This window comes from Neodiprion virginianus, chromosome 1 (assembly GCF_021901495.1).
Source record: "Neodiprion virginianus isolate iyNeoVirg1 chromosome 1, iyNeoVirg1.1, whole genome shotgun sequence".
Taxonomy (NCBI): domain Eukaryota; kingdom Metazoa; phylum Arthropoda; class Insecta; order Hymenoptera; family Diprionidae; genus Neodiprion; species Neodiprion virginianus.
Window position 1 is genome coordinate 2332686 of NC_060877.1, and position 24584 is coordinate 2357269.

General features: G+C 38.8%; 2 protein-coding genes across 6 annotated transcripts; one reads left to right on the forward strand and one right to left on the reverse strand.

The window, feature by feature from the left end:
- Positions 1-130: 130 nt before the first annotated feature.
- Positions 131-19814, reverse strand: LOC124296808 (cation-independent mannose-6-phosphate receptor). Of its 5 annotated transcripts, XM_046747194.1 has the most exons (17): positions 19429-19814; positions 19099-19306; positions 18686-18837; positions 18318-18601; positions 18046-18199; positions 17817-17953; positions 17615-17730; positions 17252-17493; positions 16970-17167; positions 16655-16801; positions 16019-16189; positions 15630-15807; positions 15446-15519; positions 2297-2450; positions 2050-2198; positions 1086-1135; positions 131-240 (listed from the first exon to the last, which is right to left on the reverse strand). In XM_046747194.1, exons 1-16 carry the CDS (start codon positions 19498-19500, stop codon positions 1103-1105), a joined length of 2469 nt encoding a protein of 822 aa, XP_046603150.1. In that variant the 5' UTR covers positions 19501-19814; the 3' UTR covers positions 131-240; positions 1086-1102. The 5 variants fall into 5 exon arrangements, with proteins under 5 accessions (XP_046603150.1, XP_046603148.1, XP_046603149.1 ...); XM_046747192.1 differs by lacking the exon at positions 1086-1135 and having other exon boundaries at positions 19429-19813; XM_046747193.1 differs by having other exon boundaries at positions 131-1135; positions 19429-19813.
- Positions 6281-14287, forward strand: LOC124296802 (protein toll). The gene is made up of 5 exons (XM_046747177.1): positions 6281-6658; positions 9380-10633; positions 10899-11202; positions 11662-12255; positions 12359-14287. The coding sequence occupies exons 2-5, from the start codon at positions 9426-9428 to the stop codon at positions 13562-13564; spliced, it is 3312 nt and encodes a 1103-aa protein (XP_046603133.1). The 5' UTR covers positions 6281-6658; positions 9380-9425; the 3' UTR covers positions 13565-14287.
- Positions 19815-24584: the final 4770 nt, after the last annotated feature.

A 24584-nucleotide genomic window follows, 5' to 3' on the forward strand; every position in this document is an offset into this window, starting at 1 on the left:
TGTAATGATTTTTTTTTTTTTTTTAACAAACGAAAGACAACGAATCGTTTCATGTATATATACACAAAATATCCTCGGTTATTTGGTAATCCTAAGTGAACTATAAAATATTACATTTTTTTTTTTTTTCATTCAGTAACAGGACTAGACACCCAATAGCTCGTCGTCGCTATCAATTTCCCCATCTCCGCAGGGATCTGACGTATCCAATAATAAATGAGCTTCTTCTGTTGTATTCACCTACAATGGAAGATCACATGTTTCAATCTTTGCGGTAAGAATATTTCATGCTTATTTATCGTCTCAATCCTTCGGTTTCAAATTTATTTTCTCATTTCAATGTTTTAATAATATAGTGCAATGATATGAATGAAGAATGTTAAAGAAAATTAATACTGGTTCTTAGCGATCGATGAATCTTGAACTGTTGAAAGAAAAAGAAAAGAAGGAAACAAAAAAATGTGCGGGGTTGTCCCGTTTATAAAATTCTAAGTAATAAAAAAAAAAAAAAAAAAACTGTTCAAATTTTTCTTCAAACGAATAGGGTTTTAATAAATACACATAACCATTATAATTGTTAGATTTATTTCGTTACTTCAAGTGTCTAACAAAAGTGGGGATAAAAAAAAACCTAAAGTAACAATAATACTTATTTATCATACTAACAAATGTTACATTACTCTTGCTTCATCGATGTAAAGAATAAGAGGGCAATGCAAATTATTACCGCAATGCATAAAATAATGACAAGCAAGTGGAAATTTCATTGGCATCTAGTGATAGATAATACTGGATATGGTGAACAGACCATTATTCTCTCAGTACACTTATATATTCTACGAAGAGGTACAAAGTTGAAGAAGTGCCGAAACAATAATAGAAAATTAAAAAAATTGTAATAAATGAAGAATGAATAATTTATCGGTTAACATTTCATGTTAGAAAAATACGGTAATGAGGAACAAAATACCCGAGTATCGAATAGTAAGTATACATATATATAACACTAATAACACATGAAGATTTTGCAGTTATTTAACAAAATAATGTGTCTCGAGTTGAAAAAAAAAAAAACAAATTTCAACCTTTTCGTGTTTTTAGATCAATATTCATTGTCTCGGGGATCCGGAAGCACCTGTTAATGAAAAGCCAATCGATTTAGAGAGTTTCGAAAAGTAAAAAACTTATTACAAATAAAATAGTAAACAAAATGCTTCAGAATTCCATCACCGCTACCAAGCTTCCTCCTGTAAACAAAAATTATTGCAGAATGAAAGTCTATCCAAACCGCATGCCGAGGGGTCGATGAAATTTTCGTTATATCTTTATGCCGAGTTTCCCTGTCATTGATAATTATAATCGAAATGTAACGTGTATGTACATAGTATATGTATATAAGAGGAAAATTTACCACAGTTTTAATCTGTTCGTACTAACGAATTTACCGTTTATTCTCAGAAGGAGTTTAGAATGCCAGTTCGTCCCGGTTTCTGACCGTCGATAAAACCTTGCACGTTTATGGCTTTGGATAATGGAACTACTGGTAATTAGGGCCATTACTTCCAAGTACCGACAATGTCAGCTGGGGCGAACAGGAAAACCCAGAGGAATGAATCAAAGCCAAAGTACCCAGTGAGTTAGAGCAACATGGTTGCGCTCTGCACTTTAAGCAGGATTAAAATCTAATCTTTTGGGCCTGCCCAGGGTATGCGGAAATGTCAATTGTGTAGTAGGTACACGGTAACGTTTTTGGAATTTAACCAAATGCGATGCCTCCCCGGAAGCGATTGTAAATCGCGTTACAAAAAAGACGATTACCGACACGGCTTGGTAAAAATCGAGCAAACCCCCGGTTTTTCTAATCATAAACGAAAAGAATCACACGTGATAGGTTTCCCCGATGATAATGGAATTTCGACGCAACGATTGTTTGTACCAGGCACAACACAATTATAACGTACAACACAGAATATCTACGATGAAGAAAAAATAATAATAAAATAAGATACACTTTACGTGTATGATATTATTGTCTATGGAGTTACGAACCCTCGAATATTGTACGGTGCTGTGGTTCCGTGAAGCAGTGATCGCACTTATACGGTATCTAAGGTCGGAACACCTTCGAGGATTTCGCATGCAGAACCACGCGATCAGGACGACAGCGACCAGGAGCAACGCGGATACGATTGCCCATGCTGAAAAATTGATCGTGGGTAGATTAGTTTCTTCCATTTAGACCAAAGCTGATTTGCCAATAGCATCGGCATTCGTAAATCGGCATATTTCCCCTTACTCTGAACAGCTGCGTCGTTTTTCTGTAACGATTCGCGGGCTGGTGTCGTCTCAGTTGTACAAACAGGATAGGTCGAAATCCTCGAGTCGAGCATTACTTTTTCAGGACAGGCGATTTTCGTATGCCACTCAAAGGAGGCCATGCAATAGCCGTGCTGCAACATAATTACAAGATAAGATCATTTCGTTAGGTTCAATTTTTATCACGATATTAATGAAAATTTTAGCAATTCATTTATAATAGCAACACTCATTTCTTCATTTAGCAGCTCAGTTTATATTCAGCTAATACGCGACTTGTTCGAAACCGATTTCGCAATACGTGCCTATACTATTCGCTTTTGCCGGTTTTCACAGATCGATCCAAACACAGTCGTTAATCGTTGTGTAAGTCACGTAAACGTTAAAGGGGAAACCCAGACCACACAGTTTTAAAAGCAAATCCCGTGGGTCATCCGACTCGATGAGATATTGGAGGTATTCGACCCTGCAGAGATACATCGAATCTGCTGAAAGTTTGCACGGGATTCCACATGCGTGAGTACAATGAGTATTATAAGAATAATTGCATAAGTGAATTGATTGTTAAATGCAGTAAAATAATGTCCTCGAATAGTTGTCGAGAAATACTCTTATTGTTAGATTCAAGCGCGATCTTCTGCTGCTAGCTGCTTCTGAATGTATGCGACACACGCGTGTGTGTATATACATATCGTAAACTGTGATACGCATGGAATAACGCGATACGAAAATTGTGTGCGAAACCTGTTGCGGCGCCCGTCTCGCATTGCAATAATAATCATTAACGCGAGGAATAAAAAAATGCCACTGGGAATACCGGAATTTTCAACACTATATTAAGGATTCTTCGGTTTTACCGACGCGATGTTGAGTCTTCGTTTTTACCGATATCCACAATTTTACGTGACGTAATAAAACACATATCACGACGATGCAGATAACGAGCTTCGTATTTATGTTTCTCGAACTTGGCGAGAAATCATTCCCTAATATATATACAGACGAGTGACGGTTTATATAACGACAGGATGTCGGCAAACTCGGCTGATTACAATTTTACGACATCAGTTCAAGACAGATATAGGGACGGAAATATTAACACCGAGTCTGTATATTTATATTGCACATTTTGAATAACATTAAAGCATGAGTCTTGCATCAGAGGTTCGTCGAATGGTGATGATTTTTCTAGGCCAGGTTTTATTAAAAAAAAAAAAAAAAATACAAATTGGTTATTAGCGATAAAAATTCTGAAAAAATATGTAATAGCATGTTATAGTTGTGATTCCAATAACGATTGACCGTGTCTACGACAGGGTCAAATAATTACGCGCGATTTCAGTTTCTCGCAATCGCAGCAGCCGTAACAGAAATAATCTGGCAAACACGTCCTTATCAAAGAAAATCGGGTAAAAGCTTGGATATTGCATAGTTATAGGCAAAGATTACGTGCGGCGTACACAGAGAGTTGATTTCTGAAAGTCGTTTAATTGTCTGGTAGGATGAATTTTTTTTAATTACTATTATTAAGTATCCTGGCAATTAACTGCGCGTTCTCATTAAGATTGTACATATTGATAATCGTGATCCTACATTTCTCACATCCTGTTTGCTTCGCTGTATGGTTTGTGCTGATAAGAGGCTAACCGAAGTGCAGAAGAGACAAAGATATCGTTGGAGGGAGGAAAAAACTTTGTCTAAAAGAAAATTTTTTTTTTTAAATAATGAGATACGTAATTATAAACATCCCTGTTTAAATTCAGACCAATATTTCCTGGGCCATTTGTTGCTTCGTGTTCACACCATAAGCCTAGACTCAATTACTCGCGTCAAAAGCATAAGTTTCCATTGATATTTGTTTGTCAGATTCCACTGATTCATTTTACCACTAGGAAAAAAAAAAAAAAACACAAAGATATTACTTTTCTCACTACTCGATACGCCATATAATGCGCAATTGAGAACTGTTGATACGCAGCTCCGGAAGGATGCGGTTTTTAGATAATACCAGATTTGCATCTTTATAAAATAATGTTTACGGAGATGATGAACATTCTTATATTTAGCTTAATAAAATGGATAATCTAACGAAAATATACTATTGAAGCTATTTTACGAAAAGTTCAAATGAATGAGCTATGAAACATTCAGGAATTCACATGTTTCATGCAAATGTAAATCTTCGGATCATCGTAGCGAGAATCGTTTGCGGTAAATGTCGGAAGTCACGAATATGTGATTACCCTATTCTCAGTTACACGTATCCAATTACTAATTAGTAATATTCGTTCTTCAGGTTCTCAAAAAAAAAAAAGCATGAAAAAAAATCTCACGTTCCGAGTAATTGAAGCGTGTAGCAAATAAATATCGTTGAAAATGCAGAGGAGCGAAGCTTACTAATTTGCTAGGTAAGATGTTGCGAATAAAATTATTACTTGAATAATTTTTTTTCCAACTTCAATTCTGAAAATCATTCGTGTGGAGAATACGCGTTAAATAAAAACGAGGAATTTTAGGATTGGAAGTCGTTTATCGGTATTTAGCGGTAATTCTTCTCCGTGAGACAATGTCTTCGGAGCGGAAAATTTTTCGCAAAAGAGAATGCATGTGTAGTAAGAAAAATACAGACGCAGTCGGCGTGACGTGACATTTTCTTGCTCTCCGCAAATCGCACCGTTATAAAATCCCGATGAAATCACCAGATCTATCACTGGCCGATTTATTTCTATCCATCTGCCCATTCAAGCGGTGCAAATTCGGTTTCGCAGTTCGCTCATGGCGTTCAAACGTTGCTGACTCCCAAATGTTGGCTCACGCGATTTGCAAAGTGCCATCACTTTGCGTGGGCAAACTACTTAAACAAACTGTTTGCAGGTCACGTATATAACGCATGGCGAAACACTGGAATTCGGATAGCTTATTACACACACTCTGACGAGTAAATACGTGTTCTCACCTTTTCCCTCGCCTTATCGATACATTCCCGAAACGTGGATGCCTCATTTCCTTTTTTGCATTACAATGATGAGCATCTTTATATTTTTCGGGGATTTAGTAGTTTCAAAATTCTCTATGTATTATGCGCTGTACGCTTGTATCCTGTAAATTTTCTTGGAGTGAATAAAATGATTTCTAAATTTCACACGATTTGGAGTTTCGCTGTTTTCACTTTAGCTTATCAGTGATTTTTCAATCAAAGACATTAAGAGAGTGGGTAAACAGCGATACAACACGTACGTTTCGTCGACATTACAAAGCGTTTGCAATTCCTGAAATACGTCAACAACGCACGCGTCTTTTCCCATTAGCCAAGTGATTAGCAGATACGAAGATTTCAAAACCTTCACGAATGAAATTTAGATAATCATTTCGATCACCTTCCGACTCGCGTGAGAGATGAGCTATAAATTTGTTTAAAAAAATGCGTACGCTGAATTCATAAGTTACTTTCAATATGCTGCTGCGGGATTTAAAATCGAGACCCCGAGTCACAGGCGGTGATTGAGGAAATTTATCCAAGAAGACGCAGTTGGTATGTGACAACGCAACGATTCGAAGAAAACGGAGCAGCCAATTATCAATTCAACAATCAGGCAGCCGATGCGGACACGTATGCACAAAAATTGTATCTACGTATCACACGCATGTATCGTGATGCATGTATATATAAATTTAGAAGACGATGATGGACATTTTCGCCGGCATCGCGGCAGAGAGATGTGTACAGTGGTATAAACGTATCTTCATACAAGTATGCAAACTTGATTCCGTCGACTCTTTCTCGGTTCAAGGATTTACACCACGATTCTCTCTCTCCCCACCCTTTGTTTTGAATCGCTCTCTCTTTCCCCTCAAGCCGAAGCTCGACGAGGTCTCGGCAAGCCAATGAAACGTCACGGTTTACTGGAATGAAGTACGTATAGTGGAGAGAGGGGAGAGAAGGAACGAGGAAATAGCTATTCGGTCAGTTTGCCATGAGCCGTTATAGAAAGTACCCAACTGCAGAGAGCGTCAAGCTGTTTGTGACAATAATTCCTAATCAGCGCGTACTTGACCGTTGGATCATCGGCGAGATCCACGGTTCCGCGAATCTCCTTATCCTGTTTCAATTTCCTACCGTAATTTCGCGACAAGAACTAGTCGATTAATAAAATAATTAAAAAGAGTACGTATCGTAATTGAAAACTACGTACCGAAACGATTGCGCAGTGACTGTGATTCGCCCGATTTATAATTCGAGAAGTGATCGAGGATCGAGGATCGAGGAACAAGGATCGATCCCCGCAATACTCACGGGATTCCAATGCCTGCGGGACTTAGGCCCCACCCTTTTTAACACCAGGTAAGCAATAATCCGTATACTTCGCGCTACGCTTTCATCCATGCGCAATATGTGTATAAGAGAGATCTATGGGTAATTCGATTGTCGTAGAACAACACTCGGGATGATCTAACAAAGCGATATTGCGGCAATGGTTGCGTTACGTGTGACGTCATCAAAGCTCGGTATAACGCGACGTACAGCCGGCATGCTCACATTCCGTTTCCACTTTGCGCTAATCGTAACGCTGCGTCTCTATTTATTCCCATCTATCTCTGTCGCTTAAGGCGCGAAGTATCCACGATTATCCTATCGTAAACTGTACACAATAATAAAAAAATAAAAAAAAGGTGTTTTTCTTCGTCAATCTATTGGGAGAAACACGCGAATGCTGTGCTGATTTGAACCGCGGCGTAATTTTTTCTCCTCATTTAATTTACAGTCTTGTGTTCGGTTTGGTTATATTTTTTGTTTTTGTCTCGCAATATTTTTTTTTTTTTCCCTTGTATTTACGAAAGATTGACCAACGTTTCGAAATGCGCGGTGTCGGACTGGTTGCCGCAGCTCAGGCGATCCGAATACCGCGATGGCCACTAAGCTGAAAATAATCGATGCGTCGATTAATCAAGTCCAAGAAAATAATGGAACACGACTCGATTGAATCGGTGAAAATGAATCGCTTAATTTCGATTCTTTCGTATTTTTATGAAACAGTGCATTTGAAACCAAAATTTCGTAAATTTCAGAATGTAGTCTTAATAGCGGGAAAGTTTTTCGATAATTTATAGTTTCGTTCAAAATATTTTTAAATCTTTCGCTTATTATATCAAACAGGTACTTAGTGAGCAAGAAAATAATAATAATTAATAATCTAATTACAAAAAGTGATATTCTATTGCGGTCTTTAATGGGAGTAAAATACAGAAACCGATTGCGAGGAAGAATAATCGAGTTTGAAAAATAATCTATTAGATATACTCGATTATCGGGATGATCATTTTTAGATTTGAACGTACGATCAGCAGGCATCGCAACTGAGAGTCCGATTAGCACTCTTCTCCCAATTTGAATGGGCTTGTTTCAAGGTGATTTAACGGCATTGCTATAACCGGTTAATTTAGTACCTTCTTTAACGTAGACAAACCCATGCTAACATGTGCACGAAAATAAAAAATCCCGTCGTAACTCCTGAGCTTGTTTATTCCCCTCATATTCTTTATCATCGTTCGTTATACTCGGGAGTCAAATTACCGAATGGAAAAATTCCAAATGCAAAAGATAAAAGAAAAGCTAGACACAACGTGTACAGGCACTCGGGCACTCTAACCCAGCTGTGAAAAAATTCTCGAAGCACGAAGCGGAATATTATTTTAACGCATCGCTTCGTCCTCGGAAGCGAGGAACGAGTTTGGCTCGTTTTTGTGGCAGTTGCCGACGCCATTGCTGTAGGTTGTTTTTAACATCATATTTGTTAACTGGGATTATCGGATGCATGAATTTTGTACGCTATACGCGAATTATCGCTGAACATATATCGTGGAATTTTGTTTGCACGTTATTTTTTCTTTTCAAAGCCGAGAGATACGACTGAAGTCCAATTTTTTAACGATATTCTCATCATCAGTGATGTGAGTTCGGCTAATGGACGGTACGGTATTTATATTCGAGATCGAACTATGGATGAAATTGAACTGAAAAGCAAATCGTTAAGAAAAACTACGTGTTAGGGCAGTGACTCTTCAAATGGCTGCTTAATGTCTAGGAAATTCGTAATATGGAATCTTGTGAAAACTAGTTAACGATGTTTACAGAAACTGGGGCTGGGATTGTATTATTTTAAAAATCAGGGATTGAGTTCAACGGAATAATTGAACGATGGAATTTGTTTTATATCCTGTAGCATGTTATTCCACGATCATCTTATTACACGTTGCTAAATGGTCACGATGCTTCAGGATCATGAAAACAGCATTTGGATAAACGCCTCGAGGTTGAAAAAACCTTCCAGATTAGTCTCGTTATTCATTGTTTCTCTTTTTTTGTCGCACAAAAACAAGTTGGAGGTACAGAATTTGTGAGCTTATGTAGTTAACTGAAGATAGGTGTGACATTTTAGAACGAAACGATAACGACAACAAGATCAAAGCCGGGAATGTCCAAAATTTCGTTCACCTTTTACGGGTCGACGGGTCATTTCATTAAATAAGGTAACTGTACCAGTTATTGACCTTTTTTCGTTGTTTATCAGTTTGATCCTTAGTTCCGAAAATTGCAAAAACTAAATTTGTAGACTTCAACCATCTAGCAGTTGGTTTTCGGCATCGACAAATATACAATTCGTGCCGTCAATTTATAATTTTGGAAAATAAGATGGTCAATAATTGGTACACTTACCTTATTCGAATACAAAATTCTTTCACGTATCTGTGAATACAGATCCGTATACAAACATCTTTTATAATATATAGGTATTTACAATGCGGGTGTGAAGTTGGAGCAACGATTTTACAATTGATATGACATACGTTAATGGGCCTACGGTTTAGAAATTACAAGACGGATCTCTTGCGGCTTTTTAAAAAACGTATTATCGATAGAAAACCATCACAGAGAATTTTGTGTGTAATTTGCCTAACTTTGCTTTATGAGTACAGTATATTTTGTACTTGATCAATTTATTCCAGATGCAGAAAAATGGATCACGATCCGGAGTTGTACCTATGCTCTGTTTTCTTTCTACAGGAACACGCGAGGCGAGAGAGTCTAGAGTAGAACCGAAATACAAAAAATGAAGAAGAAGATGGAGAAGAGCGGACTAACGTGGTCGTTGCTGTTGCTACTAGTCTGCATTGATCAAAGCTTGCAACAACCATGCGAATATACCGGGCTGGACTGTGATTTTAATAAAAGGAATGCCGATGAATGCGAGTTCACTTGTCCGTCATTCCTCGCGGATTCCAGATTTGACATTACAATCTGGCCGAGAAAAGTTGCCAAAATACAATGCAACCTGGATCCACCCTGGTCAGATTTCAAATTAAATTCAACTGGTGAAGTTGAGGATGTGGAAGAGGTTCGAATCCAGTATTGTTCTCTACCTGACGTACCGCTGCACGAAATAACTCAAAGGCTTGGCGTTCAGCCGATACAGAAGCTGAAATTTGAATCGTACAAAAATCTGAGTTCTATTTTGAAGCGTCGTCATTTGTCAGGATTTCCGAAAATAGAAGAATTGAGTTTGCATTCGAATTATTTGCGTCGGGTTCCGGATGATTTATTGGATGATTTCCCGGAGTTGATAGCTTTGGGGTTACGAGAAAATGAGCTAGAAGACTTGCCCGAAAATTTTTTCAGGAACTTATCAAAGTTGCAGGTGCTTGAACTTGGGAATAACAAGATGACGCATATAAGTCCGTCGCTATTCTCTGGCCTTAACGATCTCACTTTCTTGAATCTCTGGAGTAATCAGTTGACTGAAATTGAAGCACACACGTTTGCCGGTCTAACTGCTCTAAAAAGCCTCGGTTTGCAGACTAACAAGCTAACCACCATTCACCCGGAAGGCTTCAAACCTCTGATAAATCTGAACGAATTGAGCATTTCGGGAAATTATTTTACTTCGCTACCTGAGGATTTATTATCTGAAAACCGCAATTTGAAAATGTTTACTTTGAAATACAATCGAGTTGATTTGACCACGTTACCCAACAGATTTCTAAGCAGCTTGCCTCGACTAGAAGAAGTATATTTGGGATACAATAAACTGACGCGTTTACCGGAAGATTTACTTTCAAATAGCACGTCAATAAAGATTCTTGATTTAAGTCACAATTCGTTGTCCACTCTTCCGAAAAGCATATTCAAGGATGCAATCAATCTCACAAGTCTAAACTTGAGTTGGAACAAGATAACAAGTCTTCCCGGTCGCATATTCCAGTCAATGGCAAAACTTCAGAAGATGGAGTTGCAGAATAATAACATATTCCAAATTACTCAGTGAGTAATAATTGTTTACATATACATATACATATATATATATATATATATATATCTAACGTTCATATTTTTCAATCAATTGCTAGTAAATATACAACCGATGAAAAGCTACGCCATGATTAGAAACAAATTTATCATACTTTACTACTATTAATGGTTATAATTTCATACGTTATGTAGTGCAAAGAAAAAAAAAATACTTTCATGCTGTCCGGCACTCATTAAGGTGTTATAAAGTAATCAAGTATATTTTCGATCATTACAGGGATTTGTTTTCGGGGCTGAACGCTTTGGAAGACTTGAACTTGGAATCAAACGGAATGCGGATCATTGAACCAAACAGCTTTGATCCGCTGATGTCGTTGAAATTTGCACGGTTATCGCTAAATAATATCACTCTAAATGATAACCTTTCAGCAGCGGAGGCTTCACCTTTCGAGAAATGCGAAAATTTAGTTGAACTACATTTGGCTAATAACAGTATTACGCAAATTTTCCAAGACTGGTGTACCATACTACCGAAGCTTAGAATGATAGACTTGAAATATAATCAAATATCCAAAATAGACGTGAGTGAGAATATATACATGTAACGTATATGTATTTAATACATATATGTTAAAATATTTTGCGAGCTTTACCTCATGCGAACAGTAAGCAGATCCCACGAAATATTATTTACGAAATGGAGACTGATCATAATTTTCATTTTTCAATAATTGGTATAGGTTTATTGACGAGAATAATTTCTCATACAAAACCATTACGGTACGTTCACAGTAACTGCAACCGTATTTCTGGACTGTAAAACAGCTGTTTAATTCAGTGGTCCTAATTTATTGAATCATTGTACTCTGAAGTCGGTAGTAATTTTTCGTGGAGGAGGGGGTTCACGTTTAAAAAAATGAATAAATAAATGTACATTTACGATTACTGTATTGTTGGAACAGCTTGTCGAGCCATTGATGAATGATATTATAACTGTATTGAAAATTATTAATTTAATTTTGGGTTTCTTATCTTTTCAGACTTTCGACTTGAATTTTATTCCGAATCACGTGACAGTTGACATCAGGCATAACAATATCAAAGAAATCAACTTAGTCTGGGCTGAATCGCTCGTCGATGATCCAAAAATAAAATTGGCCGCCGACAGAACTGTAATTATATCGGTGGATGAAAATCCAATTGTCTGTGACTGCGGCTTGAACAGTTTTCTCAAATATTTGAACGGACAGATGCATCCGAACGTTCAAAAACTGTTCCACATAAAACCTGACCAGCTGAAGTGCAGTGGCCCGCAATTTATGGCAGGAACACGCGTCTCCGATTTGAAATATAAATCTTTCGAATGCTACAAAGGGACGTGCGGAGAGAAATGCGATTGTTGGTTACGGGAAAATGCTAATACTATCATCGCAAATTGCTCCCACAGACTGCTCCGTGAAGCACCAGAAAGATTTAATCTGGAAGGTTACAACGTCGAACTTGATCTGAGCGGCAACCTTTTGACCGAGATGCCATCGGTCAATAAATTAGGATACGGGAACGTCACGGCGCTTTTGCTTTCGCACAACAACATATCCAGTTTTTCGGCCAATGCCGTACCTCCAACACTCAAGGTAAATTCCGAGCCGGAATAAGCAATTCTATCGATCAATGCGCAAAGTGTATTTGAATAATGAATTCTCGGCACGTATTAATTTCTCGACGTTTATCTTCCAGGTATTGGAGCTCGACGGAAACAATATGAAACGAATGAATACGACAGCCCTGGAAATCGTTGAAAAATCGACGCCTCTGCAAAGGTTGACGCTCGATCGAAACCCGTGGACTTGCGACTGCGAGGCAAACGGTTTTAGAAAATTCATCCAGGAAAACGGGAGGAAACTACCAGAGATACTGAATACGTCTTGCGGGGACGAAACTCACAAGGGGAAGAAGTTCTCGACGTTGACGGCTGACGAGTTGTGCCCGTCGGCGACCAGAGAGATCATAGTAGGCAGTCTCATTGTGGCGGCGATCGGTTTGTTGATCGGCGTTGTCGCAACTTTTTGCTGCAAGTACCAATTCCAAATTGAAATATGGTTGTACAATCATCCAATGTTCGGGAAGCTCTTCGCGGAGGAGACGGTGGACAAGAATAAAATGTACGACGCGTTTGTAAGCCATGCCCACCAGGATCAAAAATTCGTAGACGAAGAGCTGATCCCTAAGCTCGAAAACGGTGCCGACGAATTCAAACTGTGCGTTCATTACCGCGACTGGAATGTCGGCGAAGTTATTCCGGAACAGATCGCGAGAAGCGTCGAAGAATCGAGGCGCACGATTCTCGTAGTCTCCCCAGATTTTATAAAAAGTATGTGGGGGAAATTGGAGTTCCAAGCAGCTCATCGTCAGGCTCTCAACGACCGCAGGAGGAGGGTGATCATCATAATTTACGGAGAAATCGGCCCCACTGACAAGCTGGACGAAGAACTACGGGCCTATTTGAAAATGAACACCTACGTAAAGTGGGGGGATCCTTGGTTCTGGGAGAAGCTGATCTACGCCATGCCTCATCGTGGACGAGGAAAACCGCGCGGAGAAAACGCACGAAGGGGAAGGTCGCAGAGAGAAAAAAACATATTGAGGAACCACCAGCAACTCCTCCAACTGAATCCCGACAGAAACGGGCTCGTTAGTTCACCCGGGGCACCGGACACACCACCTCCACTTACCACTCCTCCGGCGAACTCGCTCAACACTTTTATGTCCAATGACAGTGCGAAAAGTGAAGTTGTAATAACGGACTCTCTCAAGAAGGAAATGGCCAATATCAACGCTTTCAATAGTCCGATGGACTTGTCACGGAAAAGTCAGCGTTCAGAACGGAAAATAACCGATGGAAAGGACACGATTCTCTTGAATCACGTGAATGCGCTGGCATAATCAAAAGTCGTATACAGTGATCAACCGAATCACGTATGGATAGTCAACCCTTATGGTCGTCAAATTTGTTCAACTATTCCAACGACGTGTGCGTGTGTGTCAAAACCATACTGATATTATTTTCAGACGCAAATGATAATGTGGTGCATCACGTTAACCATATTCACCGTCTCGTATATGACGTGTAATAGTGTGATAACATTTCTGTATAGCCGGTACCTACGACTTGTGGCAGAACATTTATTTTCTTTGCTCAAGAATGAACGACCTCGCATCACTGCATTGGAACGACAATTTTCAACCGCCATTGTAAATATTTAATTTAAGACTGAATGGTTGTAATACCAATTTCAAAAATAATTATAAAAATATTCTTTTCTTGATACAAGCCAGCAAATATAAGATAATTTTATACTCGTGACAGGCGTATCCTAAATATATCAGCGCGGAGCCGTGTAATAAGGAAGGAAAACTATGATTCGTTTGATATCGATGATCAGTTGTGACATCAAAGAAAATATATGGGGATACGTTTTAAATGTTAATTATTTCAGATTATAGTATATAGAATTAATTTTAAGTTTATATGGAACTGAATTATTGGGTGACAAAGTTATCGTTTTTATTGGGAAGAATTTTATACGCACACCTAAATTTGTACTCGTGAATTCAATAGTTGTTGAATAAACTAATCTGTCTCACGATGATCGGTATAAACAATAACTCGTAAAATTACTTTCGCAGTATTGTCGATCGCGTACTACGCTCAAAGTATTACTCGTTTCTCTGACAATGAATGTGATGAAAAAATCAATTCCTCATAAAACTTGTTCGCATAGTTATGGATGCTATTAATATTTGTGTGACTGCGCGGTTTCATCATTCGATTTTCATCTCGGCTTGACATCTTGTAGCTTGTGCATTCGAGTAATTTTGGAGGATTTTAGCAATAACCGAAGTGATCAAGTTATCATTGAAGTGGAACTGGGATGGCCGCTAAAAAACTATAACTAATTAAGGAGTAGATTGCTGTAAACCGTACTCTTCGCGTCTGCTGGGGATTGAACACAGTGTTGAAAACCGTCAATTCTACCTCTGGATTTGACCCATTTCGACTAGACACAGCTGACCATGATATTGCGGATATCTTAACGATATGTTTCCTCGAAATGACCGCAGCGGTCATTTGAGGATAGAGATAGTGTGTGTTCTGTTTGCAGTGCCGTCGTCGAGCCAAATGTTGCTCAAGATTAGCGGACTGTGTTCTTGACCTTTTCTATCTCGAGCCAACTGCCATTTTGTTGATTATAGTACGAACGCTTTCGAAGAATGCCCATACTAAATTACCAAATTGGGTATCCCTAGTTTCGCCGCTTCGTTGTTTTCGGTTATTTTTTATCGCTTCTATTAGTTCTCAATTAACGATCCATCGATCGTCGAGTACGAGTTTACAATAGCATAAGTATCACGTGTAATCAGTAAATTGCATTTTCTATCATCAAAGATAAACTCAACGATGTCGGCTCTTCGTTTTTCGGGTTGTGGCCAGTTCATTGAATGCACGCACTGGCTGTTCAAACCCAAGATGCGGCCCTTTATCCGGTAGTTAATAATAGTTTTACTCGCGGAGAATATAAAATCGAAAATAAAAAACGAGTATTACGAGTGGTGGAAACTAATCGGGGCACGATATGCGGCATATTCGTCAAAATTTCGATTGGATGCACTAAAGTAGCGTGCATGAGCAGCTCTTCCCAACCAGATATACATTTAACGACAGAAAATAGGTCCATATTACGAATGTTTTTTTTTTTTTTTTTGAAGAAAGATCTTCATGTACTCTAGTACTAATAACGGTTACTCAATAATTGATTCACTCACCAAAATCAGCTTTGGCCCACTGTCAATTCCAACGCTATCATTGCAGATCAATGATAATTCGGATGTATAGGAGTCTGGAACTCGGTAAAAGGTATGTAATCAAATGCATTATGATATTATTTCAATATTCATGAAGCAAATCCTGCCCGCTTTGAAATATTCAACGAACGTTTATTTCACTTACCACCGGAACATGTCGAACCATTTCCGTACACGAGTTTTATCGCCTTACTGTTGTAGTCAAACATTACACTTGTAATAGTACCATATCCATTTGTACCCTGACAAATTGCCGACCCATTGCAATGTTCCTTTCCGCCACAAATGTTTATGCTGTAGTTTTTTCCTGTGCCGGTCACTATCTGTGAAATCATTGAATTTTGCGAAATATTAGTCTAGCGATCGAGCCTTTGTTGTTAGAATATAAACAGTGAGTGCTGTTACCATTGAATGTTAAGCTGTTTCATTTCAAATTATACGTAAATAGACTTTTTCGCATATTATTCATAAAGTTGGATAGAGAAATCGCTTTTTTTTGGTCAAACGTTCAATCGAGTGAACTACTTTACTTACACGTGGGACTGGTTTCGGATATAGCAGAGATAGATCTACTTTGTTCGCGTGAGTTGTATCTTTGACTGTACATGGTGGAACCCAAACACCAACCAACGTAGCGCATACAATATTGGTCTTCCATGTAAAACTGAAGTGACAATTTGAGTAGTTTTCAAATTCTGGTGATCCCTGTAACATGACATATTTTGCTTACTCATTTTTCTAGTTACAACTGATCATATTTGGGTAATTATATTTTTTTGGCAGTATAATAATAATAATAATAATTCTTTATTGATCACAATTATATTTGCAATTGGTGGGAGGAAGTCGGGAGCAAGCAGGGGTTTGGCAGTGGTAGTAGAAACATTCGCAATTGCACTAGGGACGAGGGAAACTGCCGTAAACCTTGTCCAGGTGTAGCTAGACCGAAGTCCAAAGCCCAACCAGCAACCCGGCGCTTAAACGGCGTGACCCTTCTTCCATTTTGCAACTTGCCGTTCAGGACCAAATCGTCAGGTCAGGGGTTTGAACCCAGATCCTCCCGCTCCTCAGCCACAAGTGCTAGCACCTCAGTTACTACAGTCGGTGTGTACGAGGAGAGTCGAAGTATGAGCGAAAGCCAAAGTGAATAAATTACTGTTTTAGACTTACGTGATCTCCGTAGTAGTTGCAAGAAAATTTGAAAGACGAAGATAAATTTTTCAGAGGATTTTCAGGGCACGGCGAGCCCTGACTATAGTTCAAAATAACATTTTGTTTGTCAAGGAGAATTGTGGTTTCATCAGGATATCCCAGACTCTGTAAAATATGTTGATTGTTAAATCTAATGTTGACAATTAGTACAATATATGATCTGACATCTTGTATACTTTCCAAGTATGTGCCAAATATTTCACATTATCTAACCAATGAATTATGATTGTTAAATATTCATACACATTTGTTTACTGCATTTCCGATACTCACGGTTTCATTGGTATATTGGCCTTCGGAGGTACGCGCAGCCTGACAAACAGCACTACCAGGTGGACAGGCCAACCCTGGAGTCGGAATTACACCTAGACATATATTTATGTGAAACTCCGTACCCATCCCCTTGGCCACATAATTTTTCGAAGTTCGCACCAATGGAAGTAAGTTTGTTTCTTTTTCACCACATCTCAGCTGCATCGGAATAATAGGTCAGTTGTCGGAAGGTACTTTGTGACACTACGCATTGAAATAAATCCTTCTACATCTGTTACTCACCCTTTTTTCACACGCCCGGTTAGTGTACCAGTATATGATCAAAGAACACGAATCATTTTTTACTATTATTGGTAAACCAGTTGATTCTTCAGGCCCGCAAATGAATGAGATAAGAGTATAATGGTTTCGACCATTCTCACATTTCACACCGTTCGTATAATTAAGATAAGGACCACCATGTCGCCACATAAGATTAGCATTGGCCATACCAGCTGATACAAAGTCTTTGGTGTTACAAACCCCTGTGTGCCAGTGAAAGAAGTGAAGGCAAGTTATATCATAAATTATTCTGCGGACCAAATATTGAGTAGCTTGAATTATTTCATTCAAAACATTTTTCATGATTGATTGTGTGCTAATTACCTGTTCCTTGCGGACATTTACTGTTACGAAGTGGGCCACATATTTGAAGTTGATATTGAGTACCATCAGACGTGTTTGTCATAACATAACCGAAAGACAACGCTTTCATGTTGTAACTGAAGAAAAGTTTAAGGTAAGAGTTTGTTTATATTGAACAACAATAACATAATCAATAAAACAAGGAAATGGAAATTGGGCATACATATATTTTGTCCGAGGATTTGTTACTTTGCACTTTTTAGCATATTCATTTAGGTACGTTTTGTTGCAGGCAAGAGATGTTTTCCATACAAATTCATAGTTGCAGGATGTATTGTTTTTATACATTGGTTGAGTATACTGTAACAAACGTATATTATTCTGGTGTTGTTCGAATAATCGTTTTACTATGTATCGTATCACGTAGAAAATAAAATTTTATCCAAACATACCTCTGTAGCTTCAGGATCACAGATGAACGTTATATTTGTCCAAAGGTAATTGTGTTCTGATTCATCATTGCATAAATGGCCGTGTGTGTATAGAATTTCCAAATTACCATTGTTAATGGTGAGCGCTTGATTTACTTCACCGTAATTAATGTACCTATTAGAGTATATAGTTAAGGTAATTAACAAGTAGATTTCATACAATAAGTCTCTGAATTGAGAGGTTGAATAAAAATATGCTTCACCGACGTTGACTAAGAGTGCCTTTTACTTACTCGTGATTACTCGAGTCATTTGAATATACTGCTAAGCATGCTCCAGCTGTTCCATAACACGCTGATCCATATTCGTGTATTACCGAGTGACATACATTGATATTCATTACCAAGTTTCCCTTGTCATCGATGTAAACGACGTAATTATTCTTATATGCTGTTAACGGACTAAGATCATATAGATTGTTACGTTCATCGACAACTGTGCAATTTGAGTTTTTTGGTTTGTTACAAGCCCATTTAGTATACCATATAAAGTATGTTGAGCAATGATCATATTTTGCCTGTAAATTATCTCTGGTTTATAACGACACATCTTTCAGACAGGGTAGACTAATTTTATTATTTTAATGCGATGGCAGAATTACTTTTGGAATTAGTTGAGGAATTGTAGTGTCGATAGCGTTCTCCTGGCATTTCATAATAATCAAAACTGTATAATTTTTAGAATTGCTGCACAGATCACCCGTAAAAGTGAACATTGAAGTATGATTGTTCTGCAGCAAAGGTGGAAATTTTCCTGTAAACATGTAACCGATTAAAAATTCCTTCAATCGTAGAAGCCTATTGAGATACCAGATTTAAACTGTTTAAAGTTCACTTTGAAGCGTTTTACTGTCTTTCGTAGATCTTGTGGTAATTTTTAAACACCTTAGAGTCAAAAAATGAGCTAAGTTTATGTCATTATACTAAATGCATTGAAAATTTTCAACATCTTCAAGCACGTGAACAGTGTAAACAGAACATAATAGACTTACATACATTTGAAACAATTCCTTACCCAGTCCTATTTCTGTCCCATGCTTGTGCAAACAAATACTGTAGTCACTACTTCCAGCGCATGTTTGTGACAGAGGCGAACAAAGACGCAGAGTTATATTTCCATCCGCAGATTCATCATAGATTGTTATATCCGAGCTCGATAGCTCGGTGAAGTTATGCTTATGCAAATGTTCTGAATCTGTGACGTGGCAGGTGAAATTCTGTTTCTGTAAATAGAAAATTTTAAAAATGTGTCAACTGCGAGGAGTTTTCGACAGTTCAATTGAACACCATGAAATTTGGGTTACAGTGAATCATAATAATTGCAGGTAATAATGATATTCCTTGCCTGACTGAAGACGAGCTGCGTGAGTATCGCAATAAGTATTGAAAGGGAAACATACAATGGGCATTCTGGCATATTCTATTTTTTTGGTTGAGTGGAAATTATTTCAACGATGCAACACGCGCCCGAATATCAACGAGAATTGTAGCGTTGCTGCTCGTTCAAACAGGTTGAGTATCGTGATAGGAAACGAAAAATTATTGGTTAAGCACTGAACGGGGTCCGAAAATTAATTTATCGTAACTGTTAAGTGCATTGACTAATTGATCAGACTTCACAGAACGCGGTACAAGGTTCTATTTTCGAGATTGACGGAACATAAACCCTACCAGCGATATAGCCTCACTTACATTCGGCGCATACAGGCATGGAATACGGATTACTGGCGGAGGCTAACGGGGGGTGGAAACACGAATTTCGATAAAGGGGAATTACCAGCTTTCACGCATCCGTCGACGCATACCGCTTACCGGAAACCGATACATGTTACTGACTTTACCAACTGCCGGTGAGTTCGATGTTCACATGTTTTTTCATCCCTATGCTGCGGGCTATGGTCTTTACTAGTCACGTGAGCGACATTCTCGGCGTACTATCTTATTGTACTTTACACAGTCATTGATGGCTCGGATTTTCTCAATATGCCCGTAGAACGGGTCGAATGGAAACTCATTCTAGAATGCGAGGTTTCGTGCACGGGGTTCGTTTCCACTACTAGTTACTACATGCGTAAATAAGTCTAAAGATATGCAGCTGATTGCGGTATACGAATATATTAGGGAACTTTTCAAAAACAAAGCGGTTTATAAAATACTTTTTGTGGTAAATAGATTGAACTTTATGCCTGTGGAGTCGGATTTACGAAAATAAAAAATGCAACCGATGGAAAACGTGGTTGAAGTTAACCGTGCTCAGCGCTATTTAAGTACAAAAAAAAATATTTGAGGTCAAAATGACGGTACGTGCAGACGCAGGGTTGAAGTTGCGATGACCACTGTGCCGGGTTTGTGTAATTTAGGATTACGATTTTACTTTATGATTGGATTACCCCGAGTTAACCTTCCTTTTTTTTTGACCAAAAAATTTTTCGTCTCAGAATTGATTCGTACGACTCTTTCCCGACCAATTGGACCCCAAGGAACTCAGAACACGCAGCGAAAAGAGCGTGGGATCAACAGGAGAGAAATTGAGAAGGAAAAAACACCTGCTGAAAAATGTCGAAAATTCAGGTTTTCGTTTTTTGGCTGTAACTTTCGATGCGTTGATCGCAGCGTATTGGGACTGCGCCCAATCGATTTCTCTCGCAAAATTACATCGGAATAGTGCCTGAAAGAATTGATTCCGTCACTTTTGAAAATCGCGAAAATCTTCGCCAAAAATACAAAGGGGTTAACCTTCCTTTTTTTTTGACCAAAAAATTTTTCGTCTCAGAATTGATTCGTACGACTCTTTCCCGACCAATTGAACCCCAAGAAATTCAGAAAACGCAGCGAAAAGAGCGTGGGATCAACAGGAGAGAAATTGAAAAGAAAAATACACCTGCTGAAAAATGTCGAAAATTCAGGTTTTCGTTTTTTGGCTGTAACTTTCGTTGCGTTGATCGCAGCGTATTGGGACTGCGCCCAATCGATTTCTCTCGCAAAATTACGTCGAAATAGTGCCTAAAAGAATTGATTCAAGCACTTTTCAAAATCGCGAAAATTTTCGCCGAAAATACGAAGGGGTTGACCTTCCTTTTTTTTTGACCAAAAAATTTTTCGTCTCAGAATTGATTCGTACGACTCTTTCCCGACCATTTGGACCCCAAGGAACTCAGAAAACGCAGCGAAAAGAGCGTGGCATTAACAGGAAAGAAATTGAGAAGAAAAATACATCTGCTGAAAAATGTCGAAAATTCAGGTTTTCGTTTTTTGGCTGTAACTTTCGATGCGTTGATCGCAGCGTATTGGGACTGCGCCCAATCGATTTCTCTCGCAAAATTACGTCGGAATAGTGCCTGAAAGAATTGATTCCGTCACTTTTGAAAATCGCGAAAATCTTCGCCAAAAATACAAAGGGGTTAACCTTCCTTTTTTTTTGACCAAAAAATTTTTCGCCTCAGAAATGATTCGTATGACTCTTTCCCGACCAATTGGACCCCAAGAACTCAGAAAACGCAGCAAAAGGAGCGTGGGATCAACGGGAGAGAAGATACGAGGAAAAAAGCACCTGCTGAAAAATGTAGAAAATTCAGGTTTTCGTTTTTTGGCTGTAACCTTCGATGCGTTGATCGCAGCGTATTGGGACTGCGCCCAATCGATTTCTCTCGCAAAATTACGTCGGAATAGCGCCACGATTAATTTATTCCAGCACTTTTGAAAATCGCGAAAATTTTCGCCAAAAATACAAAGGGGTTAACCTTCCTTTTTTTTTGACCAAAAAATTTTTCGTCTCAGAATTGATTCGTACGACTCTTTTCCGACCAATTGGACCCCACAGAACTCAGAAAACGCAGCGAAAAGAGCGTGGGATCAGCGGGAGGGAAGATACGAAGAAAAATACACCTGCTGAAAAATATCGAAAATTCAGGTTTTTGTATTTTGGCTGTAACTTTCGATGCGTTGATCGCAGCGTATTGGGACTGCGCCCAATCGATTTCTCTCGCAAAATTACGTCGGAATAGTGCCACAATTAATTTATTCCAGCACTTTTGAAAATCGCGAAAATTTTCGCCAAAAATACAAAGGGGTTAACCTTCCTTTTTTTTTGACCAAAAAATTTTTCGCCTCAGAATTGATTCGTATGACTCTTTCCCGACCAATTGGACCCCAAGGAACTCGGAAAACGCAGCAAAAGGAGCGTGGGATCAACGGGAGAGAAGATACGAGGAAAAAAGCACCTGCTGAAAAATGTAGAAAATTCAGGTTTTCGTTTTTTGGCTGTAACCTTCGATGCGTTGATCGCAGCGTATTGGGACTGCGCCCAATCGATTTCTCTCGCAAAATTACGTCGGAATAGTGCCACAATTAATTTATTCTAGCACTTTTCAAAATCGCGAAAATTTTCGCCAAAAATACAAAGGGGTTAACCCTCCTTTTTTTTTGACCAAAAAATTTTTCGTCTCCGAATTGATTCGTATGACTCTTTCCCGACCTATTGGACCCCAAGGAACTCAGAAAACGCAGCAAAAGGAGCGTGGGATCAGCGGGAGAGAAGATACGAAGAAAAAAGCTCCTGCTGAAAAATGTCGAAAATTCAGGTTTTCGTTTTTTGGCTGTAACCTTCGATGCGTTGATCGCAGCGTATTGGGACTGCGCCCAATCGATTTCTCTCGCGAAATTACGTCGGAATAGCGCCACGATTAATTTATTCCAGCACTTTTGAAAATCGCGAAAATTTTCGCCAAAAATACAAAGGGGTTAACCTTCTTTTTTTTTTGACCAAAAAATTTTTCGTCTCAGAATTGATTCGTACGACTCTTTTCCGACCAATTGGACCCCACAGAACTCAGAAAACGCAGCGAAAAGAGCGTGGGATCAACGGGAGGGAAGATACGAAGAAAAATACACCTGCTGAAAAATATCGAAAATTCAGGTTTTTGTATTTTGGCTGTAACTTTCGATGCGTTGATCGCAGCGTATTGGGACTGCGCCCAATCGATTTCTCTCGCAAAATTACGTCGGAATAGTGCCACAATTAATTTATTCTAGCACTTTTCAAAATCGCGAAAATTTTCGCCAAAAATACAAAGGGGTTAACCTTCCTTTTTTTTTGACCAAAAAATTTTTCGTCTCCGAATTGATTCGTATGACTCTTTCCCGACCAATTGGACCCCAAGGAACTCAGAAAACGCAGCAAAAGGAGCGTGGGATCAGCGGGAGAGAAGATACGAGGAAAAAAGCACCTGCTGAAAAATGTCGAAAATTCAGGTTTTCGTTTTTTGGCTGTAACCTTCGATGCGTTGATCGCAGCGTATTGGGACTGCGCCGAATCGATTTCTCTCGCAGAATGACGTCGGAATAGTGCCTGAAAGAATTGATTCCAGCACTTTTCAAAATCGCGAAAATTTTCGCCAAAAATACAAAGGGGTTAACCTTCCTTTTTTTTTGACCAAAAAATTTTTCGTCTTAGAATTGATTCGTACGACTCTTTTCCGACCAATTGGACCCCAAGAAACTCAGAGAACGCAGCGAAAAGAGCGTGGGATCAACAGGAGAGAAATTGAGAAGAAAAATACACCTGTTGAAAAATGTCGAAAATTCAGGTCTTCGTTTTTTGGCTGTAACATTCGATGCGTTGATCGCAGCGTATTGGGACTGCGCCCAATTGATTTCTCTCGCAAAATTACGTCGGAATAGTGCCACAATTAATTTATTCTAGCACTTTTCAAAATCGCGAAAATTTTCGCCAAAAATACAAAGGGGTTAACCTTCCTTTTTTTTTGACCAAAAAATTTTTCGTCTCCGAATTGATTCGTATGACTCTTTCCCGACCAATTGGACCCCAAGGAACTCAGAAAACGCAGCAAAAGGAGCGTGGGATCAGCGGGAGAGAAGATACGAGGAAAAAAGCTCCTGCTGAAAAATGTCGAAAATTCAGGTTTTCGTTTTTTGGCTGTAACCTTCGATGCGTTGATCGCAGCGTATTGGGACTGCGCCCAATCGATTTCTCTCGCAAAATTACGTCGGAATAGTGCCTGAAAGAATTGATTCCGTCACTTTTCAAAATCGCGAAAATTTTCGCCAAAAATACAAAGGGGTTAACCTTCCTTTTTTATTGACCAAAAAATTTTTCGTCTCAGAATTGATTCGTACGACTCTTTCCCGACCAATTAGACCCCAAGGAACTCAGAACACGCAGCGAAAAGAGCGTGGCATTAACAGGAAAGAAATTGAGAAGAAAAATACACCTGCTGAAAAATGTCGAAAATTCAGGTTTTCGTTTTTTGGCTGTAACTTTCGATGCGTTGATCGCAGCGTATTGGGACTGCGCCCAATCGATTTCTCTCGCAAAATTACGTCGGAATAGTGCCACAATTAATTCATTCCAGCACTTTTGAAAATCGCGAAAATTTTCGCCAAAAATACAAAGGGGTTAACCTTCCTTTTTTTTTGACCAAAAAATTTTTCGCCTCAGAATTGATTCGTATGACTCTTTCCCGACCAATTGGACCCCAAGGA